The following is a 22,501-nucleotide window of genomic DNA, read 5'->3' as shown; positions in this document are numbered from 1 at the left end:
CATTCCCATCCATCCTATCCCACCTTGCCCCATCTTGTCCAGTCCAGTCCCACTCTGTCCCCTCCATCCCCACCTTCATCCCATTCCATCCATCCCACCTCATCCATCCCAATCTTGTCCCATTCCATCCTGTCCACCCCTAGGAGCAGCGCAGCCTCTGGAAAGGGTTGGTTTATTCACTCAACAACTGTACAAATATTACAAGCAATTTTCTTTTCCTTTGCAAAAAAAACAAAAAACAAAAACAAAAACCAAAAAACCAACAAAAGTATAAAAATAATCTTTATATAGGAATCAAAGTTCATCTGTTAATCTTCTCTACATTTTTTTTCCTTTTTTTTTTTTTTTTTTTTCCTTTTTCTTTTTCTCCAAAGCAGTGGCGATCGTTCACACGTCGAGGGAGCGAAGATTGGGAGCGACAGAGGGAAGGCAGGCTGCTGGACAGCACGTGGGCTCCACGCTCAGCACCCACACGTCCCCATCTCACCCACTGTGCTGCCCGCTGCCATCAGCCAGAAGGGATTCCAGGTTGTCCATTCCTATCGGATTCACTGCGCTTTTCCTACGGGGTGCTGCTGCATCCCACGGCGCAGAAAGGAGCAGGTCTGCTGGAGGAGCCCCACAGAGAACAAAACAACACCAGGAGATGCTTTGGAAAGAAAGGAATCGAGCATACAGCCTCACCTCTGCAGCTGCCAAGCACTGAGTACGTCCCGTATCCATCACTGCTGGTGCTGGCTGTGAGAAGCTGGCCTTCCCCTATGGCAGTTTGCAGGGCAGGAAAGGCTCCGTGGGACGGCAGCGACTGCTGGGTTGGCAGGAAGATGTGCAAAACTGACAGTCGAATCTGACCCAAAAGCAACGTTGGGGTTTAAAAAGTACAACAAATCCAGGAGGGCTTTTTACTCCAACAACAGCAAAAAAAAAAAGAAAAGAAATGCACAGGGCTGCTCATCAAAAAGAAAGAAAGAAAAACAAAACACTCCAAAGCCACCTCAACAGACCTTCCATTAAAGAGCAATCTCATGACCAAAAAGATACAGAAAGGCATTATTGTGCTGTGCAGCAACCTGCCTACAGGCTCAGGGAGCACAGTATGAACACCAGAGCAAATTCATATCCATAGGAAGGCCGACCCTGAGCACATGCTAAGGAGGAAAAAAAACAGGGGGGGGAACAAAACACTATTTTGACAACACTTGTGAAACTCGTCGTGGCAAAGTACTGCTGAATCATTCCTGCTTGGTCGCCTTTACAACAGTTGAAGGCTCAAGTGCAATGCTGGAGAATAGCTAGATGTAATGCGAGCGGCGTCTGATGTACTTGGAATACCTTAAAGGCACCAGCTGGATCAGTCTTAACCTTTCAAGCAACTCATAAGAAGAAAACATTAATACTGGCACCCTTCTTCAGCCCTGTAGGAACAGCACAGCTGTTGGGCTGTGCATCAGGTGAGCAACCACCACGGCAGAACCAGGCATTCCTGCTGAAGCACAGCAGGGAAACTCTCAGCTCAGCTACTGTCCTACTGGGAGGGGCAGCCAACAGAGAAAAGTGCTTTGTCTTGTCAAACAAACTAGCTTGGATTGGAGTCACTGGAACAAATGGACCTTTTGGTGCCGTTGGTTTGCTTTTTGTTGATGTCATTCTAGGATACAACCACCCCCATTGAAACTAACTACCTCCGGGCTTGTGAACCGATCGTGCTATCAGGGCTCCGTGTAGCAGCTGGTACCTAGGAGGTGCAAAGTGCCTCTAGGAGTGCAGGAAAACCAAGGCATGCAGATTTGAGGAAGCTTGGAGAGGCACCCGGGCAAACTCAACAAATCACAGACCCTCTGAAGCGATGCCCAGAATCCAGTGAAGAGGGAGACGCAGCGAGGCGAGCTCAGTCCTTGCACGTGAGAGACAGGAGGAGAAAGAAGTGACGGGGAGGCTCCCGGCCCCCGAGTCCACATCTCTTGGTTCTGAGTTCATAGGAGAGTATCTCTGATTCGCTCACTCGTCGAGCTCTAGCACAAAAGGAATCCAAAAATAGATGCTTTCCAAAGAGTTACAAAAGGGTCTGTGTGTGCGAGGCTCACAGCCACGCTGAGGAGTCAGAGGTTAAGGACAGGCACGTCGAAGAGGTCGCAGACGCCTTCGCTCTCATCCAGGTTGTAGATGTAGTCGTGATCTCCAGGAGGGGGGGAGAGGCGGAGCAAGGGAGCAAACACTAGGAGAGAAAAGCCAGCAACTGGTTACAAGGCTCAGCACTCCCACAGCCAGCCCGGAGCCGAGCCGTGGGATCTCTGAGATTGCTTCTCATCAGCCTTGCAGCACTGAAGAGGCTCATCTGCTCCTCGTGCATCACTCACAGCCTGGCCTAACAGTGAGAACCATGCCCTGAGCCCAGCACCATGAGGGCAAGGCTGTGAACACAAGGCTGTCACCTGTACAAAGGCACACAGGACTGGTTTTCTCCCTCAGACAGGCCGCACCATGAGGGGAAAACTCTTGAGACTCACCTTCAGATGACATCAGCTCCTCCAGCAGCTCAGAGTTCATGCATTCTAGGGAAGAGACAAGCACAGTAAGCAATGCACTCCGACTTCAGCTCTGTGTGTGTGTAGTTTCACCACCCTTCCCAGTTTTTCTGGTCCTCTCCATGCCAGCCCTTTTTGGACTAAGGTGAGGTGAGTGCAGGCAGTGTCAGCAGGAAGCTCAGCCTCCTGCCCTGGGCAGAGGAACCACAAGTGCTGGGCCATGCGGGCAGCACCAACACATTCTGCAGGAGGTTCCTTCCTGCTTAGCTCAGCCACAAGCCCGGTGCTTTCACCTGAAGGGTGATCCCTGCAGTGGTGTGCTAGCTGCAGTCCCAAGGGAAACTCTCCCACACGCATCTGAAATTGAGGTGGTAAAGCCTGATGCACTCCTCAATTACACATACTGGCTTTGCTAGAGTGGGGAGGAAAAAAAAGAGAGACGAGCTGTTCCAGAAGCAGCAAAACTAATCAATGTCTCCAGTTTCCTTCAGATTTGTCCCTCCTAATTGGATCCCTTCACTCCACAGCTGTGATATGCCATGGTAGGTTGGCTGGTTGCCCTCCAGCAAACATCTGAGCTCTGCATATCCTCCCCTAATGGGCCATTAACTGCTCTCTACTCTACTGCCCACACAAGGCTATAAACAAAAATTATCTCCAAAATGTCATTCCTTCCTCCAGTGATGTTGATCTTGGCTAGCAGAACCACGAAACACTTGAAAGGTTGGCAGGCAAGCAGCCAGGCCAAGCATGTGCAAACAGATCTTTTCCCTTTCAGAAGCTAAGTGTTTGGAAACAACATTCTGAATCCCTCTCTCACTTCACCAAGTTAAATAGTGACAATCTCAATCAGCCTGGCCAGGGTGAAGTGATCTTTCACAAAAGGAACTCAGATGAGCCCATCTTCAAGATGCTGATTCACTGCAGGCCATTTCCTGGAGGACAGGAACCTACCTGCCTAGTTCCATGCTGTGAGATGAGAGGATTTCAACTAGAAGTAACCAGAGAGGAATGATACTAGCTAAAATAAACAGCAGTAAAATACAGAATCTGTATTTTTAGACCTTGTTCAGTAGATGAGGGTAAAACAAGCAAGGTCCTTTACACCTTCGCTCCTGGATCTGAACTTCACTCCTCCAGACCAGGAGGAATATCCATGAAACAGCATGCATTACTGCAGATAGCAAACTTCTCCTTCACAGTAGTGTCCACAGAGTCCCATAGCCATTAGTTTGGGTTAAGCTGTACCTTCTCCACAGGTTTGCACCCTGCAGCACCTTATGTTCCACCCCACAAAGAACAAGCTTTGCTCTTCAGACCTGTTCAGTCATTACCAAGACCTCACGGTCTACAGCAGTGGATTCCCTGGTGCTGGGCTGAGCACAGAGGAATGGTGTTCTCCAGGTTGACTGTGACATTTAGGGCTGTGGGGTTTTTAAAGCAAAAGCTTTACTTTCACAAAGAACCAGGGACTCCAAGGAACAACACGTTCTGTCACCACCACAAAGTGCTTGTGTGCACTCAGCTCTGCCATGCTCCGAGGCCAGGAAGAATTACAACAGCACTGAAAGGAAAGACTGGAATCCAGGTGTGCACATGCAGATACATGCTTCCCAGTTTAGGCTTATGTTAGATCAAATTCTGCCACCTTGCACCTCTTCTGCCCTTAGCCCAAAGCCCATCATTAGGTAGCAACAGTCAAACTTAGCTTGGGCAGAGGCAGAACTGACACAAGTAACAGCATCCCCTCCCCAGCTGCAGCCCTAAAACCATTAGGGGTATTTCAAGGACAGCAGATGATCTCCTCAGATTATTTGCTTGGATCAGCCTTGGGCAGGCTACAGTCGAAACGAGACTAACAGGGATTTTGCTGGTAGCTGTAGATGGTGCAGGCAAGTTGGGAGAGGAGTGTGGGAAGGCAGAGCACAGATTAGTGCTGGCACGGGGCCTGAAAAGCTCTCATCTGTATGCTGTATGGGAAACTTGAACAGAAACATTGCTAATAATAAGATAGAAAAAAAAAAAGAGTGCCCAGCTACAAGGAGAGAGCTAGCAGCTACCATAAGCACCTTACAAAAACACATCTGCAAAATAATCCAATAGGGAGTGAATAAAACAGACATTAAGAGACATGAGTAAACTTCACACAAACTGTGGGTGGATTGGTGCAGAATGAGGCTGTGCTCAGGCTGTGAACGTACCTCTCGTTGGATCAAACATCTCTGACAGCTCTTTGGGAAGCTCCAGCACTGTGAATATAACAAACCAAATGATTTATGTTGTTAAATGAAGCATCTTCACAGCTTTATCACCCACTGCCCTGATAAAGCACTTCTGAGGAAAGGAGAAAAACCAAGGCTAGGACTCTCCTAATAATCTAACAAGTAACAAGAGTGCTGCTAGTGAAGACTTCACAGTCTCAAAACTCAGACCTTGCACTACAAAAGGGGCTGAAAGGGAATGATCCCACCTAGAACAGCACAGACATCACGTGAGCATCTCTTGTGGCTTTTCTAGTACTGCCATCACAGGCAGTGGCGTGGCACCAGACATGACATGTCTGGTCCCCCAGCACCCTCACACAGCCGTGGCTCTCTCCCCCAAGGAAATGCCTATTCACTCCTGATGGATCTGGCTGACAGCAGAGGCAGAGCAGAGTTCAGCTCGATTCCCTGGGGCCAGCAGCCACCCCCTCGCCCCCAGTGGCACAAGCTGGAGAGGCAGACAAACCAGGTGCATACTCACTTCCTGCAGGATCAGGTTTGATTGGCTCAAAGGAGGCAGAGGGGCTGGGTAGGACAGAGCTGCTGTCCAGAGAGGCAGAGGACTGCAGCAGCTGTGTGTCCAGCCTGGCTGTCTGGCTGCTGGGTGCAGACACATTGCTGAGGGGGTCGAGGTCACTGCTGCTCTTGGACTCCACCACTGAGATGCTGCATTCTGGAAGGAGCCACATACACACACGGGATTTCCATCAGCACAACCCAGTCCCACTAAGATGAAAGCTAAGGTTTGGTGCAGCAAACACACAGGTGTTCCCTTGGCCAGGAGCTGACAGCGCCGTGTGCCCAGGTGCACGTTGCCCTGTTGAACAGCAACCACCCCATTTCTGCTCTCTGCAACATCCCTCTCACCTGTGCTCGTGTCTTTCTGCTCAGGAGGGCTGTGATCCTGAGTGCTGGAAGGTGTTGGCGTTGAGGGCTGGGTGCTGCTGGGAACAGATGCCTCTTGGAAGTGGGCGAGCGGCGGGATCTGTGGTTTTGAGGGTGCTACTGCCTGGCACTGGATGAGGTCTTCAGGGGGTGGGACGGGTAGCACTACTGGAGGAGAGCTCCAAGCGTCCTTGTTTACTAAGAGAACATCAATTGGACCACTGGTGCTCTTCAGATGGATCTGGTATTTCTTCTGCCTACTCGGGCCCTGAGGAAAGTCAGAAGCAAAACACAGACGTACATGAAGAGCTCTTTCCAAACAGAAGAGGAGTTTCCCAGTGGCAAGACGTGCTGTCCAGGCAGGTCAAGACAATTCACCTCTCAACAGCTCTCTCTGGAGCTCCTGCACTTATTGGGGCACTTCCAAATGACAGCTTCCTGGCAACTATTTGATAGTTGGAGCCATCCTTGAGCTGACGGTTCCTCCAGCTCCACCAAAACCACGACCACCGACTCCTTTCCATCTCTCAGCCTGCTCGATCCAGCAGCACCCCCCAGAACACACACACAGCACACAGCTGCTCTCTATCCATGCAATTATCACTCACCTCAGGGATGGGAACCTCGAGGCGTGTGCCTGATGGGGCTCGAATGGCAAGGAGGGTGTCTCCTGTGAAAACAGACTGGTCAGCACTCAGAGGGCACAGGCTGTTCCCATGCTGACAGAGAGCCCCTCATCTCCTGCACTTCCCAAAGTCCACCCAGCTTTCTCTCCCTTGGAGGACTGCCATTGACACCCACTCCAGCTGCTAAGCATGTTGTAGAGCTCTGAATGTACCAACCCTGAGGGCATAAAGAACCTGGAAAACTTTCCAAGCAACCCTTCAGAAAAAGAATCAAGGTTTGGTTTTTTTTTCCAGCAGATTCCTTCACAGGATTCACTCATCATTTTCCCCAATCTGAATTGTGAACAGAACAGCACACGGCTGGAAGAGCTGCCCTCAGCACACAGCAGAGACAGCTAACAGCACAGCAGCCTCACGTGTACCAGCACCTGAAACCAATGATCCCCTGCCTCTATCAGCAAGAGTTGCCTGGTGCTGGCTGTGTTGGCCTCTGCATAGAGACACAAGGCTGACAGCATCATCTCCTTTCCAAGTCCTGCAGCTCCTTCAGAACACAGCACTGCCAGATGAGCAGCTTCCATTCTGCATCCAGGTTTACATTTAGCATGAGAAATGTGAATGGGGAAATGCCAGTGCTGTGAACATCAGGCACATTGAGGCCAAGCAGACAGCAGCTTTCAGTGTGAATGCTTGGTGTGGTTTGTGCACACACTTCACCAATATCCTGCATGAAGCTCTATTCAATATCTTCTCTAAGACCCACAGAGCAGACAGCAGAAGAGCACATCATTCTATTTCAGACAGGCTGTCAGATCAGCAAAAGTGCAGGGATTAGAAGTACAAGATTTGTGAATAATAAGATGGGATTTCTTTAACAAATCTGTCCTTAAGGAAAGTATTGTTAAAAGACATTAAAAAGGCACAGCAGAGCCCAAAGAAAGCTCAAGCTTTGAGACCCGAACGCCTCTACAGCACAGGCACTGCCTTTCTATCTCTCCTGATAGCTGAGTCCCAAATATTTTCACAAAACAATCAGTGCACAGAGTGTTCCCACTTCCTTTTTGATTCTGCAAGCACAAAGCATATCACAACAGAAGGCAAAATTACGTTTCCCAGTCACTAAGAACTAAATATTCTCATTTATTTTAAATTCAGATAAAGAATTCGTATTTGACAAGAGTACAAGCAAGCAAAGCTTCAAGTCCTAACTCACTTGGAGAAAATGTCTTTAGTCACAGTCAGCAAGAATAAAAAAGGGGCTAAAATTCAGCCTTCCAACACAAGAGCTCTGACACAGAGCCTCTGCAAGGCTCAGACTTGGCAGGAGGGGGAGTCAGACACTCTGTGTAAGGAATATTCCTGCAGCAAAACTGGGCACACACCAAACAAAGGGAAAACAGGGCTCAGGCTTCTGTTCCAAAGGATTTCAGACTTGTCCTTGCTAAGTTCTCATCTTCTCTGTGCTTTTTGGTGCGGTCTGAATTCAGATGCAAACTCTTTCAGAAAAAACAGGTGCAATAAAAATGCAAAATGCTCAGTCAACCACGCAATAATCTGTCTGCTGGTCTCCAGGAAGCTCCTGCAGGCTGTTATGAACTATCTGGCCCCAAGCACTGTCAAACTGAAAACAACCCCTGCCCCCAAGAAGCACGCCCTTAAACCAGAAGAAACAGTAAAGCAAGGGCTGGTGCACATGAATCAGCAGCAGGAACTCGAGCAGGATAAAGTCTGGTGAACAAGGAGGACAGTGCAAGAAAGGAAAGATGGGACATGGAAAAACTGATGCAGTGCAGGGTAAGGAGACAGCTTGGAAGAGGTGAGCAGTCAGACAAGGGTCTGCACAGCTGGGTGGGCAGGATAAGCAGCTTCCACCTTGAACTGTCTGAGGCAAGCAAGCAGATGTAGGTTGCGGAGGGTCAGGAGAGGACAGGCATTCACTGAAGCAGAAAGCAGCTCTGAATCCACACTGCTACAGCTGAGAAGGCTGCCACACTGCACACGGGACATTTCTGGCCCTGCAGCTAACACTGCAACAGGACAAGGACACCTCCTGCTCCCTCACCTCTTCTGGTGACAACAAAGCTGCAATTCAGTGATTCCCAAACCAAAGGATGGCAGCAAAGCTTGAACCATAGCTTCCATGATGCTTACTAGGCAGCCCATGCTCAGGCCTAAGCCTGGATGTGCTGCCTCCTCTTTCTTGGAGAAAGAAAAGCAGCTGGGATAGGCTGACAGGACTGCAGTATTACATCTTTATGACGCAGCACCATTTCCTCACCTGTGAAGCACTTGCAGATATCTTCATGTGTCACATAAGCTAGCGTTTGGAAGGTCAAGGAGAAAGGCTGCAGTCCTGTGAAGACAGAACTCAAAGGGCACCTGGAGTTTCCTTCCTCTCTGAACACAAGAAATGCTGCAAAGGAAGCTATTTCCTACACTGGGCAGTGCTCCTCTGCTTCCGGAAGGAGGCACGACCTGCTCACCCTTTCCAGAGGGGGCACGACCTCCAGCAACATGAGGTGCCCCCAGCAGAGCACTGCCAGCCCAGCCCCAGCTCCTGCCTTCCAGCCCTGAGGAACGGATAACAAAATCCAGCTGACAAAAGGATATCAGTTGTTCTGCACATCTTCTGTGACATTTTTGATGCTCTGCTGAACCCACATCTTCTGCTTCTCCAGCTCCTGCTCCTGCTGCTCCAGGTCCTCTATGTCTGCCTTCAGCTCAATGAGTTTGTGAGCAATCTCACGTGTGTTGCAGCCAGGACCCACCCCTCTGTGCAGAGCAAACAGCAGTGACATGCATCAGCTAACAGAGCAACCAAAAAGACCCAGCCTCTGAGAGCTGCCACCTCCCCTCCTGCCCCCTCCATCACACATCAAGGCCAGAGAATCTCACCTGCAGCCCCACACCATCTTCCAGCACAGCACCACTCAGTGCATCCTCCTACACCCTGCAGCCCAGCAGGGCTCTCCCCCACCTCCAGCACCATGAAAGGTATCTTTTCTAACTGAAGACATGGAAATAGTTTGCACCAAAATACCAGCTCTGCTGTAAAAGTGATGTGCCATACATACTTCAGCATTCCTCATCACTACCATCAGCACAGGCCACTGTGAAATCAGCAGAAAGGCACCCAGAAGACAGGACCTTGGACCAGAAGGGACCCATGAATGACTTTAAACCTTCTCTGTCACTCACTTCCACTGGATACTGTTCTTTGATTTCTTCTCAATCAGCCCAATCCCTTCCAGGACATTTGTGATATCATAGATTCGTCGTTTCTGTCGCACTGCCAAGGTGTCTGCAGCCTGCAAGAGAAGTCAGACGCTTAAACTCCAAACTCTCAGTCATGTTTCTCTCTTTCCTGCCTGCCAGATTAATTCCTGACCAAGCTGTCTGCTCACCACCCCACACTGCTCCTCAGCAGCAAGGCAGGGCTACAAGCCTGGCAGCCTCAATGTTCAGTGCTCCTCCAGCATAAGGGGAGATGGGAATCTGAATGTAAAGGGCTGACTGACAACACTTTAGCAAAGCTGACGTTCAAAAGGCCTTTTATATCCAGACCTGATGCCAGCTCATAGAGAACAGACACAATGTCAGGAGGCAGAGTCCTCTGGAAATGGCTACAAGGAGGACAGTAAGCGTGGGTGCAAGGACAGAGCACTGGAACAGGCTGCCCAAAAGGCTGTGGTGTTTCCTTCTCTGAAGGTATTCAGAACCCACCTGGATGCTTTCGTGTGCATTCTAATCCAGGGACTTGCTTCAGCAGGGGGGATGGACTACACAAACTCCAGAAGCCCCCAACAATCCTGTGATTCTGACCCTTTGAAGGACCCTCCCTTCACATTCAGGAGGCACCAGGTGGTGCTGATATTGTTTCCAGATGGCAGTGTAGCACTAGCAAGAGTTTAACTGATGCCAGTCGTATAGTGGTGTCACACAGAGGACAGTGCAGAAATGACTTTCTTCTCTCACACTCCAGCACTATGGTGGCCCTTCACAAATTACACTAACAAACACGACCCCCACTGAACTGACAGCTTAGGGAATGCTGCTCTTCTGCCCAAATCCAAGGAGCGGCAGTTTGGCACAGGAGAGGACAGCATTCAGCAGCCAGGGGACTGCCCCAAGCTTTCCGCTTTCAGCACGCTCTCTGCTGCTCACACACACATCCACCTTAGAGTGGTTTCTATAAACCGCAGTGGAGTTTCACATGTAGAAAAGGCTTAGCTTTAAGAGCTGCGCATACCACACAGGCAGAGTTCCTCCGTCACGGAGGTCTCGAAAAAGAGCAAGGCAAATTCATCCAACGCTCCCCCACAACCTAAACAGACAACCTGTGCCAGAAGTGGAGCAGCCCACGGCAGCCTTCCTTCTGCTCGGAGGGCACGGTGCAGAAGGCTGCGTTGTGTGACGGGAAAAGAACCGACAGGCCACACGAGCAGACAGACACAGAGCACGGGACGTGCAGCAGCAGCAGGGTGGTGGCACAAGAGCAGCCCCAGCGTGCGGCCCGCCCCCCCCACTCTCCCCCCTCACACAGCAGTGACCCCAGCCGGGCCTCCCCAGCCTCCAGCAGCCCCGCACCAGCTTCAGGTCCAGCACGCCGTCCTTGGCCTCCTGCAACAGCGACACGAACTTGGTGGTGAGCAGCCCCAGGCTCTTCTCGTGCCGGCTGGGCGCCCCGGCACCTCCGCTCCCACCGCCTCCGCCTCCTCCTCCTCCTCCTCCGCCGCCTCCAGCCCCGGGGGGTTGCGGCCCGCACTCCGCCATCTGCCCGCCGCCGGCTCCGGGCCCGCCGCGCTTCCGCTTCCGGTTCGAGGAGCATGACGGGAACTTCCGGTGTGGGGCGGGGAGCGCGCGGAGGCCACGTGGGGGAGGAAGGGGGGTCGTGGGGGAGGAAGGGGGGTCGTGGGGGGGCAAAGCGGGGCGGGGCGGCTTTTGCTCCGGGATTCCCGGTCCCTTTGTGGGCTGCTGCGAGCCTCTGCATGGTGCCCTCATCCCCCTCCGAGGGCTGCAGGGCGGAATTGGGGCGGTGTGCGATGCCTGAGCCCACCGCTTCTCCGGGTGAGGGATGCTCGAGCGCCCCATGCACTACCTCACCGTAACCCTGAGAAGGTGGTCGGTGGTCCCAGGACGTCCCGTTCCTCGTTAACCAAGGCAGCCATGGTCAACTCGTGTCCCCAAGCCTTCCAAGCTATCACCCGGCCACCTTCCCATACCTCGTGAACGCACCAAACCCCCTCTGCACCTCGTGGTGAGCTCACACCTCAGACAAAGCGTCGGGGAAGCTCAGCTCCAGCACAAAGCAGAACCCCTGGGCACCCAGCAGCCACGGGGGGCACTCAGGGCCCTCCCTGTACCATAGGGGGCCGCGTGCCTTGTGGCGGTTCTTTACGTCCGTCCTCCTTTCCCTGCTCCCCCTCCGGCCCCGACATCCTGAGCGCGTCCTCGGGAACACAATGAGCCCCTGAGGATCGCCGTGTGCCGGAGGAAACGGCCGTCGGCTTCCTCCTCTCGGCCCAGCCCCGCTCGTGTGCGTACAGCGGCGGTGAGACCATGGGCATGTCGGCAAAGGACGAGCGCTGCGCGAGCCCTACAGGTAACGGGGACGATGCAGCACACCCCTGGTGCTGGGCACGGGAGGAGGGCTGCCGTTCCGTGCTCCTCACGATCCCCCAGTCCCTGCTTTGCCACCTTCTCCCTGTGCTGCAGCCTTTCCTCGGAGCTCCCCACCCTCCAGGGATGCGCTGCTCTTCCTTGGAAGCCCCCAGCCCCAGCGGTGTCCTTGCAGGGGAGCTCGGCTGGGGACAGGGTGGCATTCCCGGGGGGGTACAGGGAGCCCTAGTTCTGGAAAGGGGGGGAAACGATGAAACAAATAGTGAACCGAGCCCTGGAGATGGGCTGGGTCACAGCCCTCAGCCCTTGGTGTGGTTTTGGGCACTTTTGTTTGGACTCTTTGTGAAGACAGCCCCACGCAGCCCATCAGGTGCCTTTGGAACACTGAGGAGGCCAGGAGCCTGGGTCTGCTTCTATCAGCACGGCAGAGCCACCACCGCCTCCAGGAGTGCCACATGGACAGGCAGTGCCAGCTCTTTGTGCCACCTGCTGACTCACTGTCTGCCCAGGTGGCATGAGACCCCCTTGGGCAACCTGTCCTTGTCATGCTGGGTCACCTCAGGATGGCACCCCGAGCTGGTGGGTTGGATGACAGCTCCTCAGGGCAGCCTGCTGTCCACTGCGTGCCCCGTCCATGGCTGTGGGATGTCAGGGAGCCCTCCCAGGATGTCTCCTTGCAGCCTTGCAAGGAGTCCAGTTTCCCATATCTGCGTGTGCTTGAACATCCGCTCACAATGGTTTCCTGTTTCTGGCCTCAGGGGCCTTTCCTGCCCTGCAAGGAGAGGCTTCGTTTTGCTCATTAACCTCTGGCTTCATCCCCAGATGAGGAGTGGCCAGAGGTGGAAAAGGCTGAGAAGTTAGCGAGAGGAGCTGCTCTGAAATGGGCTTCAGGGGTGTTCTATCGGCCTGAGAAACTGGAGGGGCTCGGGCACTACCGAAACAGAGAGACACAGAGGAACAGCTCCATCCAGTCCCGGCTGAAGGTGGGTGTTTGTCATGTCCCACCCAATGGGTGCTCACAGCTTCACACCTCCCCAGGGTCTTCTGTGTGGAATCATCATTTTTTCCGCTTCTGGGAAAAATGTCATCCTTGGTGGGAGCCAAGTTGTTTAGATTTAGTTCTTTAGGATTTGGTACCACCCCTGCCCCACTCAAAATGAGCCTCCTCTGCCTCTGTCTGTCCTGTAGAACAATGCACTAAGGGAGTTCAGCACATCCCACGTGTGGGACACAGTGCTCCCCATCGTGATCCTATCCCCTTCCCCACAGCTGGGAGGAGGCAGCCCCATCCCTGCCTGCGGAGCCCACACAGGAGAAGCAGTATTTCTGCACACATAGATAAGGGATGCACACACCTCCTTGATCAGGGTGACACTGTGAACCCTTTCTGCATAACCTGAGCAGTCTGATTATTCTGATTTCGAAAATGGTTGTAAAACTGAAAGGAGACATCTAGTTACTGCTCCCCCTGCTGCCTTGGTAACCCCAAAGGGATGCCCTCCCTTCTCTCACCTCATGCATAGTAGCCATTGGGCACCCCAAACCTCGCAAACAGTCATGGTAAACTGTGACACAGCGCACTCTGAAGGGGTGAAACTGGCCATTCCTGCTGCTGGAGCAGCTGTCTTGATGCTGTGTGTACTTGGGATCATAGTGAGTGGGGACAGCATAGTGGCAGAGGCAAATCTGAGCTTCTGGGGCTGGGAAAGGGCATGCAAGAGTGTCCTGACAGGGCTGGGGGCAAACAGTGCAAGCCTTCAAGAGCTTCTCTGCTGTCCCTCTGTCCTCTTCTGCTCCTCAGTCAACTGTGCAGTCTTACCTGGAGGGGGTGAGCACTGGACTGGAGCAACTGCGGTCAGCGGTCCAGGAGGTGCAGAGCGTGTGCCAGGACATGGGGGCAGCGAGGTGGGCCCTGCTCGACTGCGCAGACCACTTCCAGGACCTCCAGCAGATGCGGGCGCTGATGGCAGAGCACGTGCAGCTGGCCTCGGTGGTCCAGGTGCTGCCCCAGCTCTTCTCAGGTAGGGCGCTGGACCATTCCATATGGAGTTAGGCTGGAAGTTCACTTGGAGTTATTCCAGTCCAACCCTGGGCTCTGCTCGGGGCTGGTGGCAAAGTCAGAGCAGGTTGTGCAGGCTTTGCCAGTTAGAAAAGCCTGGAAAGTCTGTGGATGGAGATGCCCCTGCCTCCCAGCACTGTCCTCCCACGAGCACCTTCCCCTCGTGATCTCCCTCTAACCTGTGCCCACACCCTGTGCTCAATCCTGGCATCTCTCCTCTCACAGTCCACGAGGTTTTTTCCCATGCCCTGCAGCTGCTCCATGGGCAGCATCTCCTGGAGGCCCACGCAGAGCTCATGATGATGGAGCACCTCCGAGATGACATCCTTTCCCAGCTGCACCTTCGTGGGCTCTCCAGTGCCCAGGCAACTGTGTTGTCCTACTTCAGCTGTCTGCAAGAGCTCAATGAGAGCCTGGCCAAGCAGCTGTGGGGCATCGTGAGCAGCAGCCTGCAGCTGGTGCGGGAAGACCCAGTTCTCTTTGTCACCGCCATCAGGATCATTGAGCGGGAGGAGAAAATAGATGACACTCTACTCCTGGATGCCACCTTCCTGCCCCCTGGCCGCCCGAAGGGCTGGAGGCAGAAGTTTTACCATGTTCTCCAGGAGACCATCACAGCAGCTCACTTTAATGCCATCCGTATGGATGCTGAAGGTCCGGGGCTGGCCAGGCACCTCGCTGCACTGCAGAGGGACATCGTGTCCGAGCTGCGTGTGGTGAAGGACCTGATGGTCCAGTGTGTCCCAGCACACTACAACATCCTCAGTGTCTGCACTGCCACGTACCACCGGGCCCTCAGTAGCCACCTCCAGGACATCCTCCGAGAGGACCTGGACAAACAGGCACTCTTCCTCCTCCTCGAGTGGGTGCTTCGCATGTACCCCAGGTCAGCACCTGCCTTGCAGGCAGGGAACCAGGCTGTCACCAACACGCAGCCTCTGGGGACCACGGGGAGGGCAGATGTAGAAACTGCAGGCAAACACAGCCCTGTCCCACCTTTGCCCTCAGCCCGGAGGTGATGGGTCACCCTGACCTCCTCCCAGAAGTGGATGTTTCTTCTCTGGGCCCCCTGATCTCCCCTGAGCTTGTGGATCAGACAGAGAGGAAATACGTGGAGAAGGTCAAGGTGAGCAAGCAGGGCAGCACGTGTGCAGGTTCTCAGGCATGGCCACCATGCAGCCACCTGCTCTGACAGCAGCAGGAGCCCATGGCATGAGGCTGGGGCTCACTGCTGGGCTGCATGTTGGTTCTGGGGGTGTTGGTAGCTGACTTTGGGACTGGCTGTGGTGGGTATCCATCCCACAGGCGAGTGTGATCGAGTGGATGCAGAGGACCCTGGAGGTGGAGTTCAAGGAGTGGTTCAGAGAAGAGGAACCTGAGATGGACCATCAGGGCTTCTTCCAGTCTGCCCTGCCTGTCATTGTCGTGCAGGTGGGTGCCCAGCACTGTGGTCAAGCCCAGGCACTCTTGCCCCTGCTGCTTTGGTTGCTTGTTCAGGGCCGCGTTGTTCTCATTGTGGCTCCCCTCTTCTCTTGTGTTCAATGTTCTCTGGGGTGCAGCTTGGGGCAGGCCTTGCTGAGGGCACCCCAAAAGGCGTTATGGCCCCTGACCTTACGTCCACTCTCCTTTCCTTGTGCAGATGCTGAGTGAGAATATCCAGGTAGCCTCCTTGATCACAGACTCCCTGCAGCAGAAGGTCTACAACATGGCCCTGGAGGAGCTCGAGGCTTTTCTTGGACGGTCAGTGGAGCCCCCCTCCCACCCTTGCAGACCCTGGGTCCCCACAGCACAGCCTTTCTGCCATGGGGCTGTGTCCCAGCTCGTGGGGGCCACCAGATCCCAGGGCCTGTTGCCCTAAGTGCCTCTCTGGTGGTGCTGAGCCCTGCTCTGGACACCTGAGGGGTCCAAAGTGGGTCCAGCTATCCGATGCTGCCCAAGAACAGGCCACTGCCAGCTTGGCAGCAGTGAGCTGGGAGGTTTGTGGGAAGCCCACGTGCCCCCAGGTGCTGCAGCAGCATTCCAGCTCTGGGCTTTGTGGCAGGAGCTCTGCCTGCCCATCACGGATCACTGGCTGTGTTGCAGCCTGAGGGAAGTCCTTGTGCAGTGTGGGAAGGAGCACCAGAAGGATCGGGCCGTACCCAAGCACTACGTTCCCTACCTCCTGGCCATGCTCAACAACAACCTGGCTCTCAGGTAATGCACGCCTCATGGCTGCCTCTCAGAATAACCCCACCACCACAAGGAAGCCACAAGTTCTCCATCCTCCTGCCCTTCCTGGGCTAACTGTCCCCTCCCTTCTCTCTCTGTCTCCTAGTTCCTCTATCCCCTCTCTGCACCCCAATGCTGCCTGCAGAGAAGTCCCTGCATCCCTCCAGGTTGCTCTGGACAAGATGCAGAAGAAAGCATGCCAGCTGCTGCTGGAGGAGCTGCTCCTTGACTTACAGGTATGTTTATCCACAGCCCAAGGCTGCTGGGGATGCAAAGAACCCTCCCCAGCAAGAACAGCACTATTACTACTCTGTCTATTCCTGCCTAGCTTATAGGCCACGTGCTCCGTGCTAGCGAGCAGCATTCAGCCAGCTATCATCCCTCAAACACAGCTCCCAGACCTTGATAATCTACACCAGCCTGCCAACACCACCCGGTATCACCATGGCATATGGCTCCAAACCCACCAACTGACACGGCTGGGGAGACACAGCCCACCTGGGCTCCCTTGCACTCCTTTTCTGTGGCTCTTTCATGGCACAAAACCAAGGAGAGAGCACATCCGTGCAGAGGATACAAACCCACGCGTGACTGCCCCAGTCGTTTCCTGCCAGCATAGTCAAATTTAGCTTTCCTGGAGCCTGGAACAAATCTGGAAAAACTAATGGCATTGCTATTTACGGCTGGAAGGCGAATGCCATAGAAACAAAGGAGCAGCTAAAGGGTGAAACACTCACAGGCAGCGTGGAGACTGCCACACTGCAGAGAGACTGTGCCGTTAGGCAGGAAGGTGCTGCCTACAAGGACAGCAGGGGAGGAAAAGCCCCCAGCCAAAAACATGTTATGTCTACACAGGAAAAAGAGCAGAAATTAAAACTGCATCAGGGCAGACCAAAAGCAAGTGTGTGAGGAGCAGCTTGCTGCCCCAGAGCTCAGGTGCTGGCTGTGGTGCAGTGCCCAGCAGCGACAGTGAAGTCAGGTAAAGTCCCAAAACACTGACCTGTGAGCATCAGGAAGACCCAAGAATGTCAGTCCTCATTTTTCCCATCCATTTCCTGATGTAGATCACTGTTTTATGTTGGCTTTTGCCAAGCAGGGCCCTCTGGCAGCAATAGGCTTCAGTGAGCTGCAGGAGGGCAGGTGCTGTGATGCCGTGCCTCTCTTCAGCTGGGAGCTGCTACAAGAGCAATGCAGTGCAGGGCTCCTGATGCTCCTCCTGTGCTCCTTTCAGCCCTTCTACGTGCAGCTGCCTTCCCGCAAGTGGCTCTCGGGGTCCCAGCTGGTCAACAGCATGTGTGAAGTGATCGACAAATACACAAAGGACTTCTCCCACGTCAGGAAGCCCGCCTTCACGGTACAGCTATTGCATGGCTTCCCTCTGACGGGCTGCTGGTTTGCAGGATGAGGGTGTTGGGCAGTCGGTTGCAGTGCTAGGGCTCAGGACACAGCCCAAAGGGTGCTGGGAGGGGAATGGAGATCTGCTGGAGAGCCCATATCCTCCAGAGCATCCCACAGGGCACCATCACACAGATTTGCTCCAAATTCAGATGCCTTTCTGCCTGCTTTCCCTTCTGGGCAATTCACGGTCAACCCCCTGAGCTAACAGCTTTCTTCTGCCCTGGTGCTCAGCTCCTGCTGATGGAGAGCGAGCTCCTGGTGGCGAGCCAATACCTGAGGGCACTCATGCAGAAGAAGATGGTGTGCAAGAGCAAGGAGGAGAGGAGCCAGTTCTGTGACCGCCTGCTGCAGGACGCCACGCAGCTCCGGGAGCTCTTCTGCAGCCTGGTGAGGGATGCCTGAATGTGGTGGGGAGTTGGGCTTGGGCTGTGAGAGAGGGGCATTGCACAAGCCCTGGGGCAGCCCCATAGCGAGGTGAGCGCAAGGAGCTATGAGCTGTTCCTGCAGCCCACAGCAGATGGAGAATTGCATCAGCCCATGAACAGCTGTTACACTTAGGGTAGTTGTGAGGCCAAGATGGGAGGGAACTGGCTGGGAGCTCACCCACGTCACACTCCCCCTTCTCAGGGCCTGGACAGGAGCCAGCAGAGCTTGGAGGCCGTGTTTGCTTTGCGGGAGCTGATCTGCCTCAAAGATCCAGCGCTACTCAGCCTGGAGGTGCTGGGCTTCATCACCAAGTACCCCGATGTCAGGTAGGAAGCCCAGCTCTGCTCACCTGTGACTGGGCATGACTGCTGTGGGGAGCCAGGTTTGGGCTGGAGAGCATGCAGAAACCTGGGCTCCCTCCTTTGTGAGGTTTCTTTTTGCCGTGACCCAGATTTGAGGGGTTCCTGCAAAAACCCAATGACAAAGATGTAAAGGGAAAAGCAGCTCTGCTGTGGTGCTCACTTGTCCATACTTAGTCATCAAAACGGTGAGAAATCATGAATCACCTAATTGGAAATGTCAGAATTGTCCAAAACCCATGAAATGCCAAGATGAAAACTTGAAAAGTTTTATGGGGTTACTTTCAAGCCGATTGAAAAAATCAGCTGGTTTGAAGTTCCAGCTCTCCCCAGCCTCAGCTTCTCTGGATCATGGGAGGTTTGAGGGACGTGAGCAGGGCTGATGGCACTGTGAGCCAGCTGCTCCCCGCTCACCTCCTGCTCTCTGCCCAGCGATGAGCACATCTCCACTTTGCTGGACCTGCGGGGTGACATCTCCAAAGATGTGAGACACGTGGTGCTGGAAATGATGGCACAGAACCCCCAGCCTCTGCCCGAAGGCTACCGGCCCATCTTCAGCACCATCCTGGTTCCTGCACCTGAGCTGCCCTTCTGCCTGCGCAAGGCCAAGTGTGCCTGAGACATCGCACTGCCTGCAGCAGCCCTGCTTCCCACTGCCCCACCAACGTATGGACCGAACAGGACAGCTCCAAGGTGGTGTGTGGGGAGAACGGAGATGATGCACGGCATCCCCACACCTTGCCCTGTGTTGGGACAGTCTGGATACATGCCATCCTGCTCTGAGCTTGCCTTGCTGAGCTGTTACCCTCCAAGCAGACCTAGGAGACCTGGCTCAGGAGAAAATCAAGGCTGCTTAGGTCTAGCTTACTGCCAGGAGGACATGAGGATCAACAGAGCGAAGGACAGGGGGCTACAGCTGGGGTGAAGCCAAGTCTCTTGGGGCTGCAGCAATTCCTGGTGCATCCAGACAGCCAGAGTGACCTGTGCGTTGGTTCTTTTGTCACCACAGCTCCAAAACTGGAGCACTGCTAGACCCAGGCTTACAGGGTCTTACAGGACCAGCTGGGTCCTGCATGGATCTCAGCCGGCTCACTATGGCTAATGACCAGAGAGGAGAAGGAACACACGGAGCTCCTGCCACCAACTCTCTCCCTGCTCGCATGAAGGGACAGATCAGAGTTCTAGTGACCTGCCCAAGCTCTCTGGTCAACATTTACAATAGCATCAAAGTCCAAGACTTCAGTACTTGGGAGAACGTGAATGGAGTCTCAGCTTTCTCCATGATGGGCAGACCTCCTGGGCACAATCATCCTCTGCTGCTCTCCATCCCTTGGTCCTCTTTTCCTCATATGCCAGGGGAAGGTGAGGAGCAGAAGCATGTTGTGTGCTCTGCTTCCTTGGAGCCTCACTGCTCTCTTTTGCCACTTCCTCCTGCCTGGCCTGCACTGTTTTGCCAGCCCTGCAGGCACCTTGGGCAGTGGAAGGGCTGAATTCTATGCTCTGCCATTCTTTCTGCCTTACGATGGGCCTGATCCCACTGCTGTTGTATGGCACCAATGCCAATAATAAAGACCTGAGCTCTGCAATAGCTTACCTGTGTCCGGCCAATGTGCCTCAGGGGAGCAGGGCACGGGGAGCACAGAGCAGGGAACACATCCCCATGCCCAGCATTATGCCAGGGATGGCTCCTGGCACTCAAGTAAGCCCAGGATGGTGATGCGGGACTTGGGGGAAATCAGACTACTCCCTAGCACTCAGGCCTATGGGGCAGAGGGATCAGGCACCTGCAGGAAGGGCTCAGAGGTGATGAGCTCAGGGAGAAGACCACTGTCCTCCCTAGGGCTTGCTGCCTGCTCTGCATGGCTCCCGACTGCCTGGGAAAGCTTCTGCCTGCCCCACCTGGCCTTGGGATGTGCTCACCTGCACAGGGCTGTACCTAGGCCACAGGGTGACCCTGGGCTCTGGGAACATCCAGCTGGGACAACTCCTTGCCAGGCCACCGTATCACTGCTGCATGGGGGAAGAACAACTCTCACACAAACCTGGGGGGACCACTGCCCACGGCTGGGACAGGACAGGACCTTGCCCTGCCTGGCCACGAGCCACACAGCTCCCAGCTGCTATAAAGCCAGCAGCCCTGGGGCACTGCCATGTCTTCCCAGGATGGCGTTCCTGTGGGCAGTCATCTGCCTGGCCCTGGCCAGCACTGTTTCAGGTAAGCCCAACGCTGGGCAGGTGTCCGTGTCCTCCTGCACAGGAGGCAGGCAGGTCCTCGGGGTGCAGGAGATGCCTGTGGGCACGAGCCTTGAGCCCTCCCGTGCTCCTCCATAGGCTGTGGGGAGCCCCAGATCAGCCCCTCGGTGCGGTACAGCGAGAGGATCATCAATGGGCAGAACGCGGTGTCCGGCTCCTGGCCCTGGCAGGTGTCCCTGCAGGTACATCCCTGTCCCATTCCCATGCATGGGCTGCTGTGCGGGTACCCCCTGCCCACCCCCAGCTCCTGCTCTTCCTTTCCTCCCAGACCCGCTCAGGATCCCACTTCTGCGGCGGTTCTCTGATCAACGAGAACTGGGTGGTCACAGCTGCCCACTGCGAGTTCAAGTAAGGAGCGATGCCCTCCGCACCCCACTGGGGACACTGGGGATGGGCACGGGGTCGAGGCACACTGGGCACAGCCTCGAGGGCACTAAGCAGCCCACCACTCCCTCCCGGTGGTGCTGCAGGACCCCCAACCCCTCTGTCTTGCAGCCCATCTTCCCACGTCGTCGTCCTTGGGGAATACAACCTCAACTCCCAGTCTGAGTCTGTCCAGGTGAAGACCGTGTCGAAGGTGAGTGGGGTGGCTGTAGCTCTGGGAGGGCACTGCAGCTCTGCCCCATGGCCAGGACGAAGTGCTTGTGCCCTCGGCAGGCCGTCACGCACCCCAACTGGAACGCCTACACCCTCAACAACGACATCACGCTGCTGAAGCTCTCCTCGGCCGCCCAGCTGGGCTCCCGTGTGTCCTCTGTCTGCCTGGCTGCTGCCAACCTGGCTCTGTCTGACACCCAGCAGTGCGTCACCACCGGCTGGGGACGCACCAGCACCACCTGTAGGTACCCTGCAGCTCTTGGGGGGGCTCTTACTGTGCTGGGAGGGTGGCAGCGCATGGCTGCATCCATTGGTGAGCACATGGGGAGACATGTGAGTAACAGTGAGTAACACTTTTTTTTTCTCCTCCAAAAGCCAACACTCTGGCGTCACGCCTGCAGCAGGTCTCTCTGCCCCTGGTCTCGCAGAGTCAGTGCCGGCAGTACTGGGGCAGCAGCATCACCAGCGCCATGCTGTGCGCCGGGGGGGCCGGAGCCTCTTCCTGCCAGGTGAGGAGCCTGGAACAAGGAGGACGGTGGGGTGTTGCACTTGGAGACTCTGAGCTCAAGCATCTTAGGGACTGGGGTGGTAGGAACCCGTTTGGAGCAAGGTCCTGGGACTGGTAGGGATGGGGCCATCCCTAAACTGCAGCTCTCGTCCCCGCAGGGCGACTCCGGGGGTCCCCTCGTGTACCAGAGTGGGAACGTCTGGACTCTGATTGGCATCGTCTCCTGGGGAAACAGCAACTGCAACGTCCGCACGCCTGCTGTCTACACCCGCGTCAGCTACTTCCGAAACTGGATCGACCAAATTGTGGCCCAGGGGTAGAGCTGTGGGGATCGCTTCGCTCCAGCAGTGCCAGCACAGGGCTGAGCACAAAGCGAGGCTCACTTTGTTGCAGAGTAATAAAGCATGTGCTTGTGGCCAGCCCTGCTCCTTTCTTCTTGTGGTGCAGCACAGCGCAGGATGTGCATAGGGGTTGAAAAAGGTCTCAGCCCAGCCTTTAAAGCAGTATGGGAATGCAAACGAGCAGGGGCATCCTCATATGAGTCCTGTATGGTGTGGGAGCAAAGGGCTGTGTTCAGGGAATGAAGGGCTGGCTCCTGGCAGCTGGAAATAGAGCTGGGCATGGGGATGTGGCACAGAGAAGGAAGACCAGGGTGTCGCAAAGCCCCAGGGCACGTGGCAGCATGGCGGCCCATAGGAATAGCTGGATTGTGCCTTTGCTCGGCAGTACTGAAGTACGACGTGCCACGTGGAACAAGCATGCACTTTGTCAGCT

General features: G+C 54.7%; 3 protein-coding genes across 3 annotated transcripts; 2 read left to right on the top strand and 1 right to left on the bottom strand.

The window, feature by feature from the left end:
- Nucleotides 1–909: 909 nt before the first annotated feature.
- Nucleotides 910–11,091, bottom strand: E2F4 (E2F transcription factor 4). Its single transcript, XM_048958281.1, has 10 exons — nt 10,888–11,091; nt 9,499–9,608; nt 8,911–9,072; nt 8,579–8,622; nt 6,283–6,344; nt 5,657–5,942; nt 5,271–5,462; nt 4,727–4,774; nt 2,508–2,552; nt 910–2,215 (listed from the first exon to the last, which is right to left on the bottom strand). Exons 1-10 carry the CDS (start codon nt 11,071–11,073, stop codon nt 2,100–2,102), a joined length of 1,251 nt encoding a protein of 416 aa, XP_048814238.1. The 5' UTR covers nt 11,074–11,091; the 3' UTR covers nt 910–2,099.
- Nucleotides 11,092–11,253: 162 nt separating this feature from the next.
- EXOC3L1 (exocyst complex component 3 like 1) lies at nt 11,254–20,334 on the top strand. The gene is made up of 13 exons (XM_048958239.1): nt 11,254–11,902; nt 12,742–12,902; nt 13,721–13,940; nt 14,204–14,864; nt 14,987–15,104; nt 15,284–15,409; nt 15,618–15,718; nt 16,061–16,171; nt 16,293–16,422; nt 17,418–17,540; nt 17,816–17,971; nt 18,212–18,336; nt 18,802–20,334. The coding sequence occupies exons 1-13, from the start codon at nt 11,860–11,862 to the stop codon at nt 18,986–18,988; spliced, it is 2,262 nt and encodes a 753-aa protein (XP_048814196.1). The 5' UTR covers nt 11,254–11,859; the 3' UTR covers nt 18,989–20,334.
- A 198-nt stretch (nt 20,335–20,532) lies between these two features.
- On the top strand, nt 20,533–22,096 carry CTRL (chymotrypsin like). The gene is made up of 7 exons (XM_048959055.1): nt 20,533–20,584; nt 20,701–20,804; nt 20,891–20,970; nt 21,118–21,199; nt 21,280–21,460; nt 21,595–21,728; nt 21,886–22,096. The coding sequence occupies exons 1-7, from the start codon at nt 20,533–20,535 to the stop codon at nt 22,045–22,047; spliced, it is 795 nt and encodes a 264-aa protein (XP_048815012.1). The 3' UTR covers nt 22,048–22,096.
- The last annotated feature ends 405 nt before the right edge of the window (nt 22,097–22,501 follow it).

Source organism: Lagopus muta, chromosome 12 (genome assembly GCF_023343835.1).
Source record: "Lagopus muta isolate bLagMut1 chromosome 12, bLagMut1 primary, whole genome shotgun sequence".
Lineage (NCBI taxonomy): Eukaryota > Metazoa > Chordata > Aves > Galliformes > Phasianidae > Lagopus > Lagopus muta.
This window is presented reverse-complemented; position numbering and strand designations above follow the sequence as displayed.

Coding starts and splice junctions, on each gene's coding strand:
- E2F4 (XM_048958281.1), bottom strand. CDS start 11,073: ATGGCGGAGTGCGGGCCGCAACCCCCCGGGGCTGGAGGCGGCGGAGGA. Junction 5,943..6,282: donor TCGAGGTTCCCATCCCTGAG/GTGAGTGATAAT, acceptor GACTTTCCTCAG/GGCCCGAGTAGGCAGAAGAA. Junction 5,463..5,656: donor GCAGAAAGACACGAGCACAG/GTGAGAGGGATG, acceptor GGCTCCTTCCAG/AATGCAGCATCTCAGTGGTG.
- EXOC3L1 (XM_048958239.1), top strand. CDS start 11,860: ATGGGCATGTCGGCAAAGGACGAGCGCTGCGCGAGCCCTACAG. Junction 12,903..13,720: donor CCATCCAGTCCCGGCTGAAG/GTGGGTGTTTGT, acceptor TCTGCTCCTCAG/TCAACTGTGCAGTCTTACCT. Junction 15,105..15,283: donor AATACGTGGAGAAGGTCAAG/GTGAGCAAGCAG, acceptor TCCATCCCACAG/GCGAGTGTGATCGAGTGGAT.
- CTRL (XM_048959055.1), top strand. CDS start 20,533: ATGGCGTTCCTGTGGGCAGTCATCTGCCTGGCCCTGGCCAGCACTGTT. Junction 21,461..21,594: donor GGGACGCACCAGCACCACCT/GTAGGTACCCTG, acceptor CTCCTCCAAAAG/CCAACACTCTGGCGTCACGC. Junction 21,729..21,885: donor CCGGAGCCTCTTCCTGCCAG/GTGAGGAGCCTG, acceptor TCGTCCCCGCAG/GGCGACTCCGGGGGTCCCCT.